This window comes from Asterias rubens, chromosome 9 (genome assembly GCF_902459465.1).
Source record: "Asterias rubens chromosome 9, eAstRub1.3, whole genome shotgun sequence".
Lineage (NCBI taxonomy): Eukaryota > Metazoa > Echinodermata > Asteroidea > Forcipulatida > Asteriidae > Asterias > Asterias rubens.
In genome coordinates, this window is record NC_047070.1 from 8,209,795 (window position 1) to 8,228,923 (window position 19,129).

At 38.2% G+C, this 19,129-nt stretch overlaps 1 protein-coding gene across 2 annotated transcripts in view; it reads right to left on the reverse strand.

Moving 5' to 3' along the window:
- The window catches only part of LOC117294345 (polycomb group RING finger protein 3-like), a 60,088-nt gene that overhangs the window by 5,079 nt on the left and 35,880 nt on the right, over window positions 1-19,129 (reverse strand). The window contains exons 3-6 of one of the 2 annotated variants that reach the window (XM_033776711.1): window positions 14,781-14,877; window positions 11,661-11,716; window positions 9,148-9,213; window positions 677-879 (exon numbers count right to left, since the gene is read on the reverse strand). In XM_033776711.1, the coding sequence (XP_033632602.1) occupies window positions 677-879; window positions 9,148-9,213; window positions 11,661-11,716; window positions 14,781-14,877 (422 nt within the window). Of the gene's footprint in view, window positions 1-676; window positions 883-9,147; window positions 9,214-11,660; window positions 11,717-14,780; window positions 14,878-19,129 lie in introns of both variants that reach the window. The other variant, XM_033776710.1, reaches the window with a different exon arrangement.

Genomic DNA, 19,129 nt, shown 5'->3' on the forward strand with positions numbered 1-19,129 from the left:
CTGCTGCCACCTAGAGTCCCCCCTTGAATGTTTTCAAACATTTGTTCAAGCCTTGGGCCAAATAAAAAAAAATACCAGTTGATCGTCCCCGCCCGCATCCTTTTTTGGGCCGCTGGTCGGACACGCTGGTGACGCACTTTTTATTTTTTTTTGAATCCATCATTTTAAACGAACTGGCCTAGGAGCTTTTTCCCGAATCTAACGTTATGCTCTCGAACACGTGTAACCGTCTGTTTCATAAAACAATATTAGTGAATGCCTACCAGATACCAGCAAATCTTTTTAGTGTAATAATCCGACCCTGTCAACACGGGTCCTCATGCAACAAATAAATATAAAATAAGTTTGCAGTGTTTCAAACTGAAGAATTTGTGCCTGTTTGATTTGAAATACTAAGCGACCATCTTGGAAAAACAAAACAAAAAAATTAATAAAAAGGCCCTCATCCTCCTCTTTTTTGAAAAATCCGGACGATCAACTGGTATTTTTTTAATTATTTGGCCTTAGGCTGTGTCCGAATTGCCGGCTACAGCTAGGGCTAGAGCTAGATATATAGCAACACCCTTAGCAACAGTCGTAGCCGTAGGCGCCAATTGGGATACAGCATTACTGCCTAATGTAATGAAAAGAAGAAGGTGGGCAAACAAATTAAACCCAAATAACTTTTTGTCTTTACCTGTTGAAAGCATTCTAGTTTGAGTTTCTTGGCCACAAACTTCCTGATGTGATTGATGGTGGCCTGGGCGGAGATGCGGAGAAATTTCTTGCGCAGCGGCTGGAGTTGCTCCGTAGTGCACTCTAGGCATATCTTGACCTGCTCATCGCTGCGGTGGCAGTCGGTATCCTCCTCCTTCAGTATGCAATCCTCCTTGGTTTCTTCTGCTGGAGTGAAAGACAAGACAGAGAAAGAGTAAATAATAATAATAATAATAATAATAATAATAATAATATCAACGTCTTATATAGTGCTCGTATCTACCAAACAAGGTACTCAAGGCGCTTAGTATATACATTTATACAGAAAGATTATTGAAGTTATGAATTCTGAGAACCAATTATGTAGCACCTTATAAGGGTTTACAAGGTGCTACGGCGCATACAGCAGCCACAGCCAGGAACACCGGGTCGAACCCCTTCTCTCTTTGATAACTGCACTGGGTTCTTTTACATGCGTTGCACAACACATGGGACCAACGGCTTTCTGCCCATCCGAAGTACGAAGTAATGGTTAAGTGTCTTGCTTAAGGACATGCAAGTGTCACGGCTGGGGATTCGAACCCACACTCTGCTGATTAGAAACACCCAAGGTTGAATTTGGTGCTCTTAACTGCTCAACCACGACACTTCCACAGTCGTAAATTGTAATAATAACTGCAAGGTACACTGTATGTGTAGCTACGTTTTTTAAGTATGAGACCTATTCCTTTATAGCAACATGTAATGGTTTACAAGGTGCTGTGGCGAAAATATGCTGCTAATCACACCTGGAACACAGCGTCAAACCCCTTCTGTATGCGATAAATGCATTGGGTTCTTTGAATTACACAACACACAGGACCAACAACTTTCTGTCCAATACGTAGGAGGCAGCAATATTGGTTAAGTGTCTTGCTTGGGGACACGAGTCTCATAACCGGGACTTGAACCTTATTCAATGCGTATATGCTACAACAGATAAGAATCTGGTTTTTTTAATTTGGAAAGTGGGTCATGCATAAAGTGAGGTCTCAAAAGACAAAGAAAACCGCAGTGTCTTATTTCGGTATGAGAAGATCAGACTGAACTACTGTTATTGACAAAGGAAAGGTGTTTGAGCAAACATTATATGAAGATTGAAATCAAACAAATATTAACGTTTGTTTAGAGATAATTCAAATGTGCTTCTCAGGGGAGGGGTGCGAATCTTTGAGGGATACTATTTCCCATGAGATATGCAACGATGGAGGAGGTGTAACATGAACAAATACATGAATATTTAATGAAACCACATTTGGGAAATATACTTGATACAGTTGTAAATTAGACAATTCTGTGGAGAAAAATATGGTACTGGAATCTGAAAGCATGAACTGCACTTTAGAAACAGAGGTTCCCCCCTAAATAATTTGGTCCTTGAAAACTCCAAGAAAAGTTAAGGGTAACATAACTGTGTATTATTCCCTAGCGAGGTACCTTTAACCATCTTGTCCCCACAAGATAGCAAAAAAATCAGACTTTAAAGCAAGAACTGCAAGGCTCATACATGTATCTAAAATTGCACAATAACCAAAACCAGTACAAATGAATATGAAAATGCATGCACAGCAATGACATTGCTATTGATATGTATTCAAATAAATATGACACTCCTCCTTAAAAAGTAATTTGATTCTAAATCTAAAATGAGAATCTTCATATATTCGTCCTCTTTCTTGGTTTCATCCTCTGTAACCAACACAGCAGCGATGATGATTAACAGTGGCTTCTAATCACCCATGCATACCATTAGCCCTCCTCCCCCCAGTCCCCAAATCCCCATTTGAACCGCGCCAAGCCGTACATTTCACTAAAACAAACTCTTATTCCCCACAGAGGTAACTTTAACTAGCTTGTCCCCCACAAGAGAAATATCAAGCTTGCAATTTAAAATTGTACATGTATGTCACCAAAAGCAATAGCTGCAAAGTTCATATCTAACATTGCACAGTCGCCATAACAAGTACACACGAATACAAAAATGCATACACAGCAATAACATTGCGTTGATAATATTCCAATACGACACTCCTCCTTAAAAAGTAATTTGATTCCAAATTTGAAATGAAAATCTTCATAAATATCCGTCCTTTTTTTGGGGTTTCATTCCTGTAACCAACGCAGCGATGGTGATTAACAGTGGCTTGCAATCACCCATGCATACCATCAACCCTCCTCCCCCCCAGTCCCCAAATCCCTCATCTGAACCGCGGCCAAGCAGTACATTCGGCCAATTTACACACTACTCAGCCTATAGCTAATCTACTAAGTGTTGGATGAGGGTCACCTATTGTCCATGTTACGGGGCCCTCCAGCATTTATAAGAATCCTAGATGAGAGAGAGAGGGGGGGAGTTATCTGAGATGGGGCTGTGTGTGTGGACGGGCGGGCGAGTGTGCTGACCGAACATTGCCCATGGCATGATGATGATGTGTGTGTGTGTGGGTGCGTAGTAGAGGTGTAAATGAACGCTACAGCCCCGTCGGCACTGTCCTAAATCTCAGAGTGCTTAGGAGACGAAAGTAGGGCTCCGGAAAAATTGTAATTGATGATTATTGTATATACGTGGTGAGGGAGGGGGAGGGGGGTGTATTCGCCATGCAATGATGGCTTGATTAGAATTCACCTTGTTAAAATATTATTTTGTCGATTGTTGAGTTTTTTTTAAGAGTTGCTTCAATTTTTCTTTAAGGAAACATCAATTTAGCTTTGGAGAAAACTGTTCATGTCAATTGATGGTTTTCAATTGATTTATAATAATAATAAATAATAATAATAATAATAATAATAATAATAACCGTATTTATAACGCGCCTTTTGCCAAAGGATACAAAGCGCCAGGTATTATTACTGCAAGGAGTGGGGGCGATTTCTGAGATAATATAAGACCTAATCCTTAAACACAATGTAATGGTTTACAAGGTGCTGTGGCGCAATATGCTGCCAATCCAGCCAGGAACACCGGGGCGAACCCCTTCTCTTTTCGACAAGTGCACTGGGTTCTTTTACATGCGTTTAAACAACACATGGGACCAACGGCTTTACGTCCCATCCGAAGGACGAAGCAATGGTTATGTGTCTTGCTTAAGGACACAGGTGTCACGGCTGGGGATTCGAACCCACACTCTGCTGATCAGAAACACCAGAGTTTGAATTCGGTGCTCTTAACCGCTCGGCCACGACACTTCCACGACACTATGCCTAACATGAACGATTAAGCAATTGGGGAGGGGGTGTTTGCGGTGTACAAGTTTACTGAATAGAAAACAATTTTGTAGTTAATTGTTAAATGTTAATATCTGAATTCTTTCTTCATTAAAAAAAAAAAAGAAAAGAACTATGTCTATATGTCTTTCAAATCATTTAGTTAATTAAGTGGGTAACATGGGATTTGAGGCATTGCATGGTGAGATCAATGTACATTTGTGACCCGCTCTGTGAAAATGAGTCAGATATAGGCAATTTCAAGAATTGAGTTATACATGTATGCATGGCTGGAAAGAACACATCAGCAGCAGTAATTTGGTATATAATGTCTAAGCTTTGGGTTGTATCGCGTTGCTGAGTTACTCCCGTTTGAAATTAGCCACTACACCATTTTGGGTGAAAAACGAATAACAAGTAAAATGATATTTTAAACTACCATTTCGTGCAAAAGGATACAAATTAGACATAAGTATGATCACAAAATTGTTGTATTCATAGCTTTAAAAGTAAGTGTTCGAAAGGTTAACCATGCAACTATAGATCTTAAAAAGAAAAGAAAAACACTTTTTTAAACATTTTTTTGGGGCCTTTACAGCAGAGTCCTTTAGGTTGGTAAGCAGTTTGTAACAGCTAGTTTTATTTTCTCATCTTATGAAGCTGTAAATGTTTTGCGTGTTGGCTACACTTGACCCACAAGGAGTGTGGAAACACTTGAAGACCAAATCAAAGGCGGGAAAAAGGAGGGACAGAAAGTAATTTTGTTTTGCCTTGGTAGATTAAAACGATTTATGACGGATTCCCTGAAAAACGATTCAGCATCAAGAGAGTTGGCTACAGTTGAACCACAAGGAGTGTGGAAACACTTGAAGACCAAATCAAAAAAGGGAGGAACGAGGGAAAGTACATTTTTTTGTGTCTTGGTAGATGAAACTGATTTATGACGGATTCCCTGAGAAATGGTTTCAGCAACAAGAGAGTGATGGCTGGAGTTGGACGGATCCAGTTTCCACTTGCTCTATATCACCAGTATCCTATTCAGTCCAATTGCAGTCTGGGTTATCTATGGACATGTGTTTGGTTACGGGCCCCGTGCAAAGAGTAATTTCCATTGCGATATTAAAAATAAGATCTTCTTGCACCACATTTTTTTTCTTTCTTTTTTCTTCTTTATCTGCATGCACAGTACGCCCAACTGCATTCAGCATTCGTTCTGTCTGCATTTACTATGTTGGGTAATGTGCAAAATGGCTTATTGGAAAATGCATTCTGTTTTTCCTGTATGATACACCCAACTGGGTAAGGATTCTTGTTGCAGCCTCGCCCATTCAGCATTTTTTCTGTCTGATTTTGAAATGCATTTATTGTGTTGTGTAACGTGCAAAATGGCTTCTTGAAAAATGCTTTTTGCATTTTTTTTCTTTCTTTCTGCATCTATGCCCAACTAGGAAAGGATTCTTGTTGCAGCCTCACGCAATCAGTATTCTTTCTGCCTGATTTTTAAATGCACTTACCATGTTCTGTAACATGCAAATGGCTAATTGGAAAATGAATTTTGCATTTTCTTTTTTTTTCGGCATCTACATGTATGCCCAACTATAGGAAAGGATACTTTTTTTGCAGCCTTGCTCTTTCAGCATTATTTCTGCCTGATTTTTGAAATGCATTAACCATGTTGCGTGACATTTCGAATACGTTATTGGAAAAGGCCTTTGGAAAGTCAAAGTAGAGAAGACAGCCGAATCTACCAAAATGCAACGGCGAGGCTTTTCTGATGGAAATTTTCTAAAACAAGTTTCTCTCTATATTAAGGATGCGAAGCTGGCACCCAGAGCAATTGACGTGGTGCCCTGTGTTTTTATTGCGATTCCCTTTGCAAAGTTCCCATATAGTTTTAGGTTTTCCTACATAGAAGTGCCCCTTATCAGAGGAAAATTTCTGTGTCCCTAACCAGAGAAAAATTGCTGTGCCCCTTCAAGAAACAAATGAAACATTCCTCTGTGGATTCAGCGTCAAGAATTATTTTTTAACACACAGTGTTCCTGACAGCTGCAGTGCACACTGGTCCAACCTGCATTATTAAGTACCAGTGCACTCCAGGAAGCCTGAATGACAAAAAGAATGACTTCAAGCAAGAACTGCTTTGATAGGGGGAGGGGGATCTAGCAGACATGACGTATTAAGGCATCCCCTCACGTGTCACGCTATGACACATAACGTCATCGGGGAATACACCAACTGGTTTAAGCTGTCCTACTAAAGGGAAGGTACACGTTTGGTAGTTACTCAAAACAAATATTAACTTAAAAACCGACTTGGTAACGAGCATTGGAGAGCTCTTGATAGTATAAAACATTGTGGGAAACGTAGTTTTTGAGAAAGAGGTAATTTCTCACTAAAATAATAAAAGACTTCTAGCTAGAAGTCTTTTATTTCTATCTGAAAGCACACAAATTCGTGCAACAAGGGTGTTTTGTCTTTCATCATTTTCTCACAACTTTGATGACCGATTGAGCCCAAATTTTCACAGGCTTGTTATTTTTGATGCATTTGATGGGATACACCAAGTGAGAAGACTGGTCTTTGACAATTACCAAAGGTGTACCTTCCCTTTTAAAACCACTCACTATTAGAAATAATTTGTTTCCTTCTGTGAAGTGTATAAAATTTGAATCCCTGTGAAAAAAAACCCAGGATGATGCATCACGTTTTTCAGTAGAGTCCGTTTATTTTAATCCTCTCTTAGTTTTCTTTGAAGAAGAAGAAAGATCAAGAATGGATAATGTACATGTACATGTACAAACTTCACTGTCTGTCTTTTATCCAAGCACTGTACTTTTTAATATGATACATTTTGTAACAACCATGGCGATATTGAACAGTGTACCAAACAATATTTGATATGTAATATCTCAATTTTGAGAAAATTTTTGGGGAAAAAAATCATTATCTTTTTACATTACCACATTACTTTTAGAAGCAAAACGTTTCTCAAAATGCTTTTAAATTCTATCATACACTGATGTAGGCTTCTTACCATTCCCCTTAAAATTGAGAAAAAAAACCCCACAAAATCAAGAAAAAAGGGCCTTTCAACTTTAAACATAATCAGTATTGAATCTTCATCGGACATTGTATCTAACGATATTAAAGCAAGTGTGCTTGGAAGACCTGCTTGGTAAAAAAACACATACTTGATACTTATGCATCCCACTAATAGAAAAAATGTCTGCCCTCGCCAGCGAAGAGGCATCTGATGTGATTTTCATACTTCCCTCGAGGCGAATATTTGTTTAACATAGTTTTCCAAAATGCCATGGGGACGGTGAACAAAATCTTACATTATTGTCTATCTAAGTGCTGCTGTACAACATATATTTCACTCAGCATGCTGTTCTCTTTGAGGAATTATTCCACAGCCCTGAATTTTCAGTTCAAGGCAGGGAAATATGGGCCTTCAAGGATTCCGAGTTGCAATTTGTTTTCTTCTTCTTGTTTTCTTCCTTAAAATATTGAGAAATTGTTTTTTGTTGTCTATTTTTGGAAGACCTGTTTTAGATGTGAAGTATAAAGCCAGACAACATTCTACATTGTCTATGTGGAATGTAATATATCTGTTCAACAGTGACAATTGTACAAGATTTCTAACAGGTTGTTTTTGACATTTGTATTATTTGCCATTAACATTACTTGGATATAATATTCTTTATCGCCAATGCAAATTTATCATCTGTTACATTTTTATAGTACCTGCTGCTAAAATATAGGATTCAAACAATTTGGTAAAAGAGTGTCCAGATTTGCTGAAAACTTAAAAAAAGGGGTGTCCAAATTGTTCTCACAATTAAATGAATTTTACATGTTATGACATACGTATGAAACAGGGTATTGTAATTTTAAAACAGACAACCCTCTGGCCAACACAATGGTTTTAATAATTGTCCATAATGTAAAAACACATGCCCTAAACCAGCATTGCGAAATCCTACGCTGGTAATAAGTTCTATAGAATATCTTCAATATGCAGGCCCCAATACAGCAAAGCAAGTCGAAAAGTGGTCGGCAAACAACGGACCCACAGGTTATTTTACACTCTGTGAATTCCCCCTCTAAACCAATTCCAAACCTGGTCACTTTCCGCTTCCAACATTTCCTCATTGCTGTACTTGCAACGAGGGTATTTATTACATGAAGAGATTATTTGCCGAAACATGGAAGAACGAGGGGAGTTCCCTCTTTAATGTTTTTTTTGTCGGAAGGAAACAAAATTAAAAATAACACCCCCACAAGAACCACTGGTGACAATGAAATGAACTCTTCTGATGATTTTGGTGTGTGTGTTGTAATTAATTAATTTTTATTTTTATTTTGTTGCATACACAATCTAGGTTGGTGAACATTTCACACACATGTGCAACAATAAAACAATAATAAATAAATAACAATTTAAAGGCAGTGGACACTATTGGTAATTACTCAAAATAATTATTAGCATAGAACCTTTCTTGGTGACAAGTAATAGGGAGAGGTTGATGGTATAAAAGATTGTGAGAAACGGCACCCTCTGAAGTACCATAGTTTCCGAGAAAGAAGTAATTTTCCACGGATTTGATTTTGAGACCTCAGATTTAGAACTTGAGGTCTCGAAATCAACCATCTAAACGCACACACCTTCGTGTGACAAGGGTGTGTTTTTTCTTTCATTCATATCCCACAAGTTCGATGACCGATTGAGCTAAAATTTTCACAGGTTTGTTATTTTATGTATATGTTGAGATACACCAACTATGAAGGCTAGTCTTAGACAATTACCAATAGTGTCCACTGCCTTTAAGCTCTTATTATATAGAATTTGCTGGAGTAAGTATTCAAAATAAAAAACAATAATAATCTGAATTCCAATTTTTACATTTTTTACTGCCACAGCTGCAGCCGTTAATTCACTTGCATCCCTTCAACTTCTAATGGATGAAACTCCGTCTTGTATTCCAACTTTGGCATGTTCCAATTGATACGACTACTTCTTCTGTTCCAAGTTGGGAATTTTCCAATTGATATGACTCAATTTTGTATTCCAAGTTGGGCATTTTCAACTTATATAAATCTTGTTTATTTCCAACTTGGTACATTTTCCTAATGATATAATTTTGTCTTTATTTCCAACTTGGTACAGCTTCCTAATGATATAATTTCAACTTGGCCACTTACCTTCTTTCTCTTCTGGCTCCTTCTTTCCGAAGGATTCATAGAAAAGCTTCTCTTTCCCCTTCTCACCTTTTGGGGAAAACCAAGAAAATTAACAAACACATAAATAAACAAAAGGTATGTTTTATTCAAATTTAAGTCAAATGAATTAACATGCGCTTCAGAAGTCTCCTGTTTTCAAGGACTCTCAGAAACGTGAGCTTAATCACTTTACTAGCCAAACACCCAATATTTATATTTATTGGTTTATTTCATAAAAACGTTACAAAGGAATGAACAGTATGACAACCAATATGGTTAAATTGCACTAGAACATGTAAGCTAAAAAATAGCTAAAAGGTTACAGTTTAAACACATTTGATGAATGAGCAAGAATTATAAACAATCAAAACAACAAACAATCAACCAGCACTTAACCAAATAGAATGAGACTTAACAAAAATAAACGTAATCAAAGGGAAACATTTTTGATAAGAAGCCAGCATATAAAATCCATACAGTTCAACTTAAAATAATAATAAAATAAAAAATTAAACAAATAAAAAACCACAATGAATGGAGAGAAGACAAGGAAGGGAGTTTCAGTTTTAGATGTCGGATGAAAACCTCACAGAAATATTCCAGGGAAAAACCCATGCAGTCGGTGGGTAGGAACTGAAAACCCACTCCATGTAGTGCCCCCAGGGTGATTCAAACTAAGATCGGAAGGCTAAGGCAAGACACCACTAGGCCAATCCTGTTGGGGGTGAATTTTTTTCCAGACTTAGACTATGAAGCCGGGATCGTAATTGCCACAAGCCGGCTAGCCCGGAACTACCAGATTTACAAATCCATCCAAGTCAAGCAAGAACCTTGCCACAACAATTTTGTTCAATTTCTATCAAGGCATACTGGAACACCAATATCCGTTCAGAGAGCAGCTGCCAGCGTTTTCAAAACTGACACTTCAATGTATGTAAATTGCAGGAATTTGTCAGTTATTCATAACTGAACAGCCAGTCTGCATCACAAGAAGAAAGCAATAAATATTTAGCCTAAAAAGAAAAGTACGGCTGTTGAATATCGACCAGCATGGGAAGTATTTTTTAATAAAGGTGAGAAAACATGTCTGCTATTAATTACACGTCAAGTGGCAAGTACTCAACCACTCTGCAAACATAGATACAGTACTATGGATACAAAGTGGCAACAGGAATCTGTAGCCCAGAAATCTGGCCTTTTATCTGAAACACATTCAACTAAGAATTGACTTAAAATCCACCAGCCTACTCAAATTAATTATCAGCTGATGGTCTAAACTAAGTCTATTAATTTGGGGTTTACTTTTACCCCAAGGTCTATTAAGCAATTAATACTTGTTACTCTCCCGAGTTCTGTGAACAAAATCACAGGCACATTACTCGTGTGGATAATATGGAAGTGTCGTGGCCGAGCGGTTAAGAGCACCGAATTCAAACTCTGGTGTTTCTGATCAGCAGAGTATGGGTTCGAATCCCCAGCCAAGACACTTGTGTCCTTAAGCAAGACACTTAACCATTGCTTCGTCCTTCGGATGGGACGTAAAGCGGTTGGTCCCATGTGTTGTGTAACGCATGTCAAAGAACCCAATGCACTTTTCGAAAAGCGAAGGGGTTTGCCCTGGTGTTCCTGGCTGTGGCTGCTGTATGCGCCATAGCACCTTGTAAACCCTTACAAGGTGCTAAATAATTGGGTATCAAAATTCATCACTGCAATTACCCATCTTTCTGAAAGTTTGTATATACTCAGCGCTTTGAGTACCTTGTTTGGTAGATACGTGCGCTACATAAGACTTCGATACTATTATTATATGCCTTATGCAGAGTAATATGCCTGTAATTTTGTTCTTCATAGAACTTGGAAAAGTACCGAGTGCTTACACACATCAGTGTAAGGGTAAAACCAAAGTTAATATTCTTTATCCCAGATGGAAACTTAACATTTATTAAGCTAAGTCTCATATCAATCTGACTATTCTGAAGGTTTTCATAATTGATTACACCTGTCATTTCAGAAACATTTTTCATACATGGAGAGGCATCTCCCACAAGACATCCAAAAGCATTGACAGCTTTAATAAACAAGCTTGCTCAGGAACCCATAACCATACAAGCATTGCTTATTTATGAGTCCCTCCACAATTTCATGAGCTTCCAAGCTTGTTCTTTAATTAATTTATACAACTACATATATGTATGTAACTCATAGCTTCCAACCTACATTGTCTTTTTGATTTTCATACAGTGGAAATCATAAACTGATTGATTGATTGATTGATTGATTGATTGATTGATTGATTGATTGATTGATTGATTGATTTGGTTGATTGTTTGACTTTCTAAAACAAACAAAACTGAAAAAATTGATTGATTGATTGATTGATTGATTGATTGATTGATTAATTGATTGATTGATTGATTGATTGATTAATTGATTGATTGACTGACTGATTGATTGATTGATTGATTGATTGATTTTTACATGTCATGTACACTTACTTTGTTGTAAATTTGGTACCAGCTTGTATACTATGTCTTGCATTGTCCGATCGAACCTGCAATGGAGGAAAATTGGAGAATGAAACAAATTACTACATCAGAAATACAGAATATGATTTCAGTTTGTAAACACTGTTTAACGGTCTACATGTTGGGTTTTTTTGTGCTGATTATCGAAGGTCAGTATGGTGAAAAAATACCAATTGATATTGATGTGATTTTGAAATTCAATAACTTTGCTTTTAATGCCCACAATTTTGTGTACTGCACAACTTAACATGTAGGCCTACTTGTATGCATACAACCTGGCCCACTTTGATGAAGCTGCTTTTAAGCAGAAAATACTGCTAAGACTTCCATGCTTAGCAAAAATGAACAGGATACAAGTCACAAATTATACATGTGGCAAGACATTTCTGAGTTATTAAGGATCGCAAGTTCAATGATGTTCAATCAAGTTCAAAAACGTTCAATGAACAAGTGTACATGTACACATGTATGTCCCAACAGCTCACTACAGTAGTGAGTCTAAAGTTAAAGACACTGGACACTATTGGTAAATTGTCAAAGATCAGTCTTCTCACTTGGTGTATCTCAACATATACATAAAATAACAAACCTGTGAAAATTTGAGCACAATCGGTCGTCGACGTTGCGAGATAATAATGAAAGAAAAAACATCCTTGTCACACGAAGGTGTGTGCTTTAAGATGGTTGATTTCATGACCTCAAATTCTAAACTTGAGGTCTCGAAATCAAATTCGTGGAAAAATACTTCTTTCTCGAAAACTATGTCACTTCAGGGGGAGCCGTTTCTCACAATGTTTTACACCATCAACCTCTCCCCATTACTCATTACCAAGTAAAGTTGTATGCTAATAATTATTTTGAGTAACTTCCAATAGTGTCCACTGCCTTAAACCATAACAGATGGTGGTTGATTATCAAGGCACAGTCTCATTATTTTCATAAGAATGCAATGACATACTTTTTTAAAGTAAGAACCGGACCCCGAACTAAACCACAGTTCACTGGCAATATCACTGCAGTCAGTGCACAATCATTTCAATTTAATAGCTTGCTGGTTTGAGTTTAAAGACACTGGACACTAGTGGTAATTATCAAAGACTAGTCTTCACAGTTGGTGTATCTCAACATATATGGATAAAATAACAAACCTGTGAAAATTTGAGCTCAATTGGTCGTCAAAGTTGCGAGATATTAATGAAAGAAAAAAACGCCCTTGTCACACCATGGTCACAAGAAGTTGTGTGCTTTCAGATGCTTGATTTCGAGACCTCAAATTCTAAATCTGAGGTCTCGAAATCAAATTCGTGGAAAATTACTTCTTTCTCGAACACTACGTCACTTCGGACGAAGCCGTTTCACACAATTTTTTATACTATCAACCTCTCCGTATTACTCATAATCAAGAAAGGTTTCATGATAATAGTTATTTTGAGTAATTCCAAATAGTGTCCACTGCCTTTAAGGATATCCTTCACATGTCAAACAGGAGGGAAACATAAACCTGTCATCATGGCCAACTGACCCATAATAATGAAAATCCATTACAAATGTACAGACATTATAAAGAGCACATAAACTGCACAGACCAGTCCAAGTTGACTTCTGTTTTTTAGGGGTATTCCCGATGCTGAGTGGGGTAATAAAACACTGACAAAAAGGGGAGTTGATGGCATAATTTGTTTGGTAAAAAAATACAGTTTTTACAAAAAGAGACCTGAATGACAAACAATGTTAATTTATAAAGAGGAGGAGGAGGAGGAGGAGGAGGAGGAGCAGCAGCAGCAGCAGCAGCAGCAGCAGCAGCAGCAGCAGCAGCAGCAGCAGCAGCAGCAGCAGCAGCAGCAGCAGCAGCAGCAGCAGCAGCAGCAGCAGCAGCAGCAGCAGCAGCAGCAGCAGCAGCAGCAGTCAAGCTGCATGTATCAGAGTCATTGATCTACATGTAGGCCAACATTGGGGGGGGGGGGTGCTTTCTGCTCTACCGGCCAGGCTTCGGACTGATGATACCCAAGCCTACATCCGTATGAACTGTAAAAGGGGGTAACCCTGTTTCAGCCCTAGGAGTAAGTGGCAACGGCCTCTGGAAAAAAATAACTGTAGCACACACCTTGAAGTGGCCTTCAGGCCTTGTGTGTCTGGCGCCTTGCATATAAAAAATAAAAAAAATATATTTAAAAAATGTACAATGCAAGCCTGGGACTATTACTTGGTTAACCGCCCGATCATCTGACAGATAATCGTTTTAAAAAAAATCACCTGAAGGTGTCTCAAAACACTGCCAACCTTCAAAAACTATGTACACACTGTACGATCCCATGCATCCTTTTTCAATTTACCGGCTTGGAGTCTTCGTCACTTTGCGTGCGACAATAAATCAAAGAAACATTGAATGCTAGAGGAACATTTCAGAACACTGAGATAGCGCCAGAATAAACGCCATTTATTGGTGAAATTACGCGATACATAGCAAAAACAAAAACAGTTGCACATGTAACCGACCATTTCAGAAACAATTACATGTATGCATGTAGGGTACAATGCATTTGTAGTATTCAGTCTACAGCTATAAATGTAAATGTAAGAAGACAAACAGTTTTATTGCCATTAATTTTAGAGTTACTACCAAACGTACACCTTTCCATTTGAAACGATTTAAGTCCCAAAAATTAGCATAGGTCACCTGCAGCCGATTAAATCGGCTTTCACAAAACTTTACGCAACTGCGTAAGTCCACTTGCGCAACGCTTAAGGCGCTAGTTGCTCCATAAACATTGAGTAAGTGGACTTACATGTACGCAGTTGCGTAAAGTTTCGTGAAATTGGCTGCAGGGCCTAATTTCATGGCACTGGCTGATCGTCAGCAAAATAATCAGCACTTGTGGAAGCAGGCAATTCCGCGCTTATGTCAAGCATATTTTACAGGTCAGCTCGTGCACGTGTGACTCCAGGTTACTCGGCATTCTTCCCTTATATTACACAGCTAGCTCAGTAATTCGGCGCTCGCATAGTAAGCGGAGAATGATGATCATAAGCGCAGAATTCGGCGGTAAGCAGAGTCATGAAATTGGGCCTTGCTCTTTATAGTCAACTTACCCGACATAGTTGAGTGGATGACTTTGGTGGATAACGAGGTGACATACAGGACAGGTGTTGTTCTCCTCCAGGAACTTCACCAGGCAGCTTTTACAAACTGCAAGAAAAATTAATTAAAAAGAGACAAGATACAATCAGTACAAAGCATCATCTTATATGAAAAACTGATGTCACTTCAAGCTAGCAAAATCAGTGATCCCTAAACCAGGCGACATATGGGCCCCTCTCAGTATCAGTTCTGAAAAGAACTGTCCCGCTTTTTAAAGACACTGGACACTGTTGGTAATTGCCAAAGACCAGTCTTCCCACTTGATGTATCTCAACATATGCATAAAATATCAAACCTGCGAAAATTTGAGCTCAACTGGTCGTCGAAGTTGCGAGATAATAATGAAAGAAAAAACACCCTTGTCACACGGAGTTGTGTGCTTTCAGATGCTTGATTTCGAGACCTCAAGTTCTAAATCTGAGGTCTCGAAATCATCAAATTTGTGGAAAATTACCTCTTTCTCGAATACTACTCCACTTCAGAGGGAGCCATTTCTCACAATGTTTTATACTACATGTACCAACCTCTCCCCATTACTCGCTACCAAGTAAGGTTTTGTGCTAATAATTATTTTGAGTATTTACCAATAGTGTCCACTGCATTTAACTGGTACCTGGGTGGATGGTAAAAAAAACGCCTGTCGGTAAACTTGTAACCCTGAGTGGAGCCCACTTTGCTCAATGAGATCATTATATGCTATTTTTGTCTGTTTTTATCAATATTGTGTAACTGTAATTTTCAACTTTATTTATATTTATGTTGATATACATAGTTTTTAATGATACCTGTAAGTGGCGGCAATCTGCTGTTGGATATCAATAATAAGTAAAAACTTATAAGACGCTGGGGGCAGCAGACATAATGGCCCTTTGTTTGGCGGCTCTGTCGCGTGCGTGCACATGCCCAGTATTGCACGCAGAGGTCTGAGCACGCGCACACCTGGCGAGAACTGTTAAAAAGGACCGTCCAAAAGTCTTGCATAAAGGTAAACTTTTGACCCAAATTAGAAGCCTCGTCCCCCAAATGAGGCTACCAAGGGCCCCCATCTGGAACCCCTTTACATGCAGGGTGGTAACAATGGCAGCACCTGCTTCACCAGTAGACCCCCAAAATCTCTCTCCTCAAAAGAAATATTGATCACTCTATCTCTCAGTCTACTTCACTATTATTCAATACAGCAATCAGTAACACAGCCTCAGCATGTCTGGAATGCAGACATCTGACCCCCATTGACCTCTCAGAGTGTCAATCAAATATGAGCTGTCACAACACTGCTGAAGAGAATTCCCACACACTACATATCGCCATAGAGCAAGAAATACAGGAATCCAAATTGCCTTGATATTGGTGCATAGTGACACAGTCATTAGTTGTTGAAGGAGGCATACCTTTAGGCCAACTTGAAGGATGAGGTTTTATTGTGTTCAAACACACACTTGTAAGAGGTTTTTACAGGGTTTTGATTACTTTTGTACGTGTAGATCAAGTTATTGACACGAATCCCTACTCACTGTGAATGAAGATGTATTTAGTATAATTTACCTGTAGAAGTTTCAGCTTCATTAATTTTCAAGTTTATGAAAAAAAAAAAAAGTGAAAATCACAGAGTGATGTTTTTTGGAGAGTCAAGTAAATACCAGTACAGGTAAATACGTTGCTAAATTGTCTTCTGAGATGAAAACTATTTTGGTTACAGCACCTCAGGAAGTAATATTTTAAGGGAAGTAATATTTTAAGGGAAGCTTTCTACCATAACTATCTTCAACCCATGTAAGTTTAATGTAAATCTGAGGATATTTTGTTCAATTGTGTCCAACAAAAAGTACCTCAAAACCCTTTAACTCAGACATCGCAGAATATTGTGTAATGAAGCAGGGATAATTGCTCTACACATCTTGGTTGTAGGAATGAAAATAGCACAATCTCTTGAACTGCGTTTGCTTCTGGGAATGAAAAACAATGATTTGATTGAACAGAAATAGAGGGGGTGGGAGGGTTGTTCTGGCCACTTGTTGATATACCAGACTAAATAGGGCAGAATGCACGTGCACAGCTAATTATAATTTTTGGTAAACCCACAGATGCTTTTGAAAAATAGTGCTTTGCGAGTCATGCAAATATTGTGTTATTATAAGAATCTATCACAGCCTGGGGGTTCTGTGTTTCAACTTTTGAGGAGATTTAATAAATTAAGGCTTTAAAGTTCGTCCTATTTTGCTTTGGAATTGGACGAGTGCCTCGTGAAAACAGGCAGCAAGTCAGTTTGGGAAAAAAGAAAACAAATTCGGGGGGTAATTAGCAAAAACTCTGAATGGCTGACCTGCCAAAAAAAGAAAATAAATCTGAAGTTTAGTGGTATGAAAATATATTTGAAAGGATTTCAAGAGGCTGAGAGACTTTGAATTATTTTAAAAAGTACTTTTGAATATTTGGCATTAAGCACTGGTTGCTAGGGGAGTATATTTAGTGTGATGCACCCTTGCAAAAGCCATACCACCTTAAAATACTGAAATGTCCATTTCCTCACTCTATAATTGATTTGCTATTGTATACTGGTAGTTGGCTCAGCCGTTACTTACTTACTTACTCATCTTTGTTTTCTAATTCGTATTTTTTGTTTAATTATTAGTCCCTTTGTTAACTTCGCATACATGTTCTGCTCCAGCGTTATATATACCTTGTTTAAAGCCATTGGACACTTTCGGAACAGAACAAAAATTAAAAGTTCACTGATTCACAAACAACTTACAGGGTTTACAGAAGGTAATGGTGAAAGACTACATGTACCCTTGAAATATTATTTCATGAAATGCTTTACTTTTTGAGAAAACATTAAAACAATTATCAATTCTCGATATCGAGAATAACAGATTTATTTTAAACACTTGCCATGACACGGCGAAACATGCGGAAACAAGGGTGGGTTTTCCTGTTATTTTCTCCCGACTCCGATGACCGATTGAGCCTAAATTTTCAAAGGTTTGTTATTTTATATATAAGTTGTGATACACGGGACAATACTGTTTACCAAACGTGTCCAATGGCTTTAACCATGGTTAAACCTTTATGTAGTTATCTACTGTAACATTTAGTATTTATTTATTCGTCTATTTGGTGCAGTTATCCTGTTTTGTTTTGTATTGTTGTAACGGGCACATCAACCACAAGCCTCAGCTTTTAGGCGATGCCTCCATGTGAATGTTTAAATATTGATTGATTAATTGATTGATAAATACCAAGTATATTAAATTATACTGCAGGACATTTGTTACACGTAGCTTTTTATAACCTAATGGGTTGTGGGCTGATGAGGGACAGATGTGTCCAGCGCTTGTTATGGTGTGATAGGTTTCTGAATATTATTTCTCTACATAAAGAAACAAAATACGTACATGTGAGTTTCCTTTTTCTTTTTGTTGTTGCTATAATTAAATCCATGAACAAGGCGACTAAAACAAAATCAACAACATTGTCAGCATTGGTAGTTTCTTTTAATATTCTAAACCATCCCCAAGACCGTTAAATCAATTTGATAAAAACATTTTTTAAGTGCTAGTTCAGGCCTGGAATTTCATCCTTGAGAGGGCAGGACCATTTTCATTTTGCAAAGGGCACTTCCACCAGAAAAAAACATCCATACAAGATACAAGTGGTTTCTATATCCATCATTCACTGTTTGAGATCCTTTACATTTTTTAATTGTCTAATACCATTATGAATTTGCTGCTATTCTCATACAAAACCACTTTGACTGTCTCTATACTTCAAACTTTAATTGGTAAACCATCACTTTAATTGATGGTTTAATTTTATAACCACCCAGCATATTGTCAGTATCAATTGACTTCAAAGAGCCAGATAAGCAAACCAATAATTACTGCAAGTACTGTGTCTCTCCACTCAATACCCGGGCATACAGAATTGTATTATTAACAAATAGTCACTCAGAGCAAGCCATCAGAGTACCAATGGGAGAATTTTCAGACGCTGGCGACAGCAGACATAACAGTCCCTTTTTGCCGCTCTGAGCGTGCACGCACATGCTCAGTACTGTGCGCGTAGGTCTCAGCACACGCACTACAAGCTCTGGTGTTGATCAGCAGAGTGTGGGTTCAAGTCCCAGTCGTGACATTTGGGTCCTAAAGCAAGACACTTAAAACCATTATTGCTGCGTCCTTCAGCCATAGGTCCCACTTGTTGTATAAACCACATAATAAGAACCTAGTGTACTTATCAAAAAGAGAAGGGGTTCGCACCAATGTTCCTGGTTGGATCGGCAGCATATACTGCGCCACAGCAC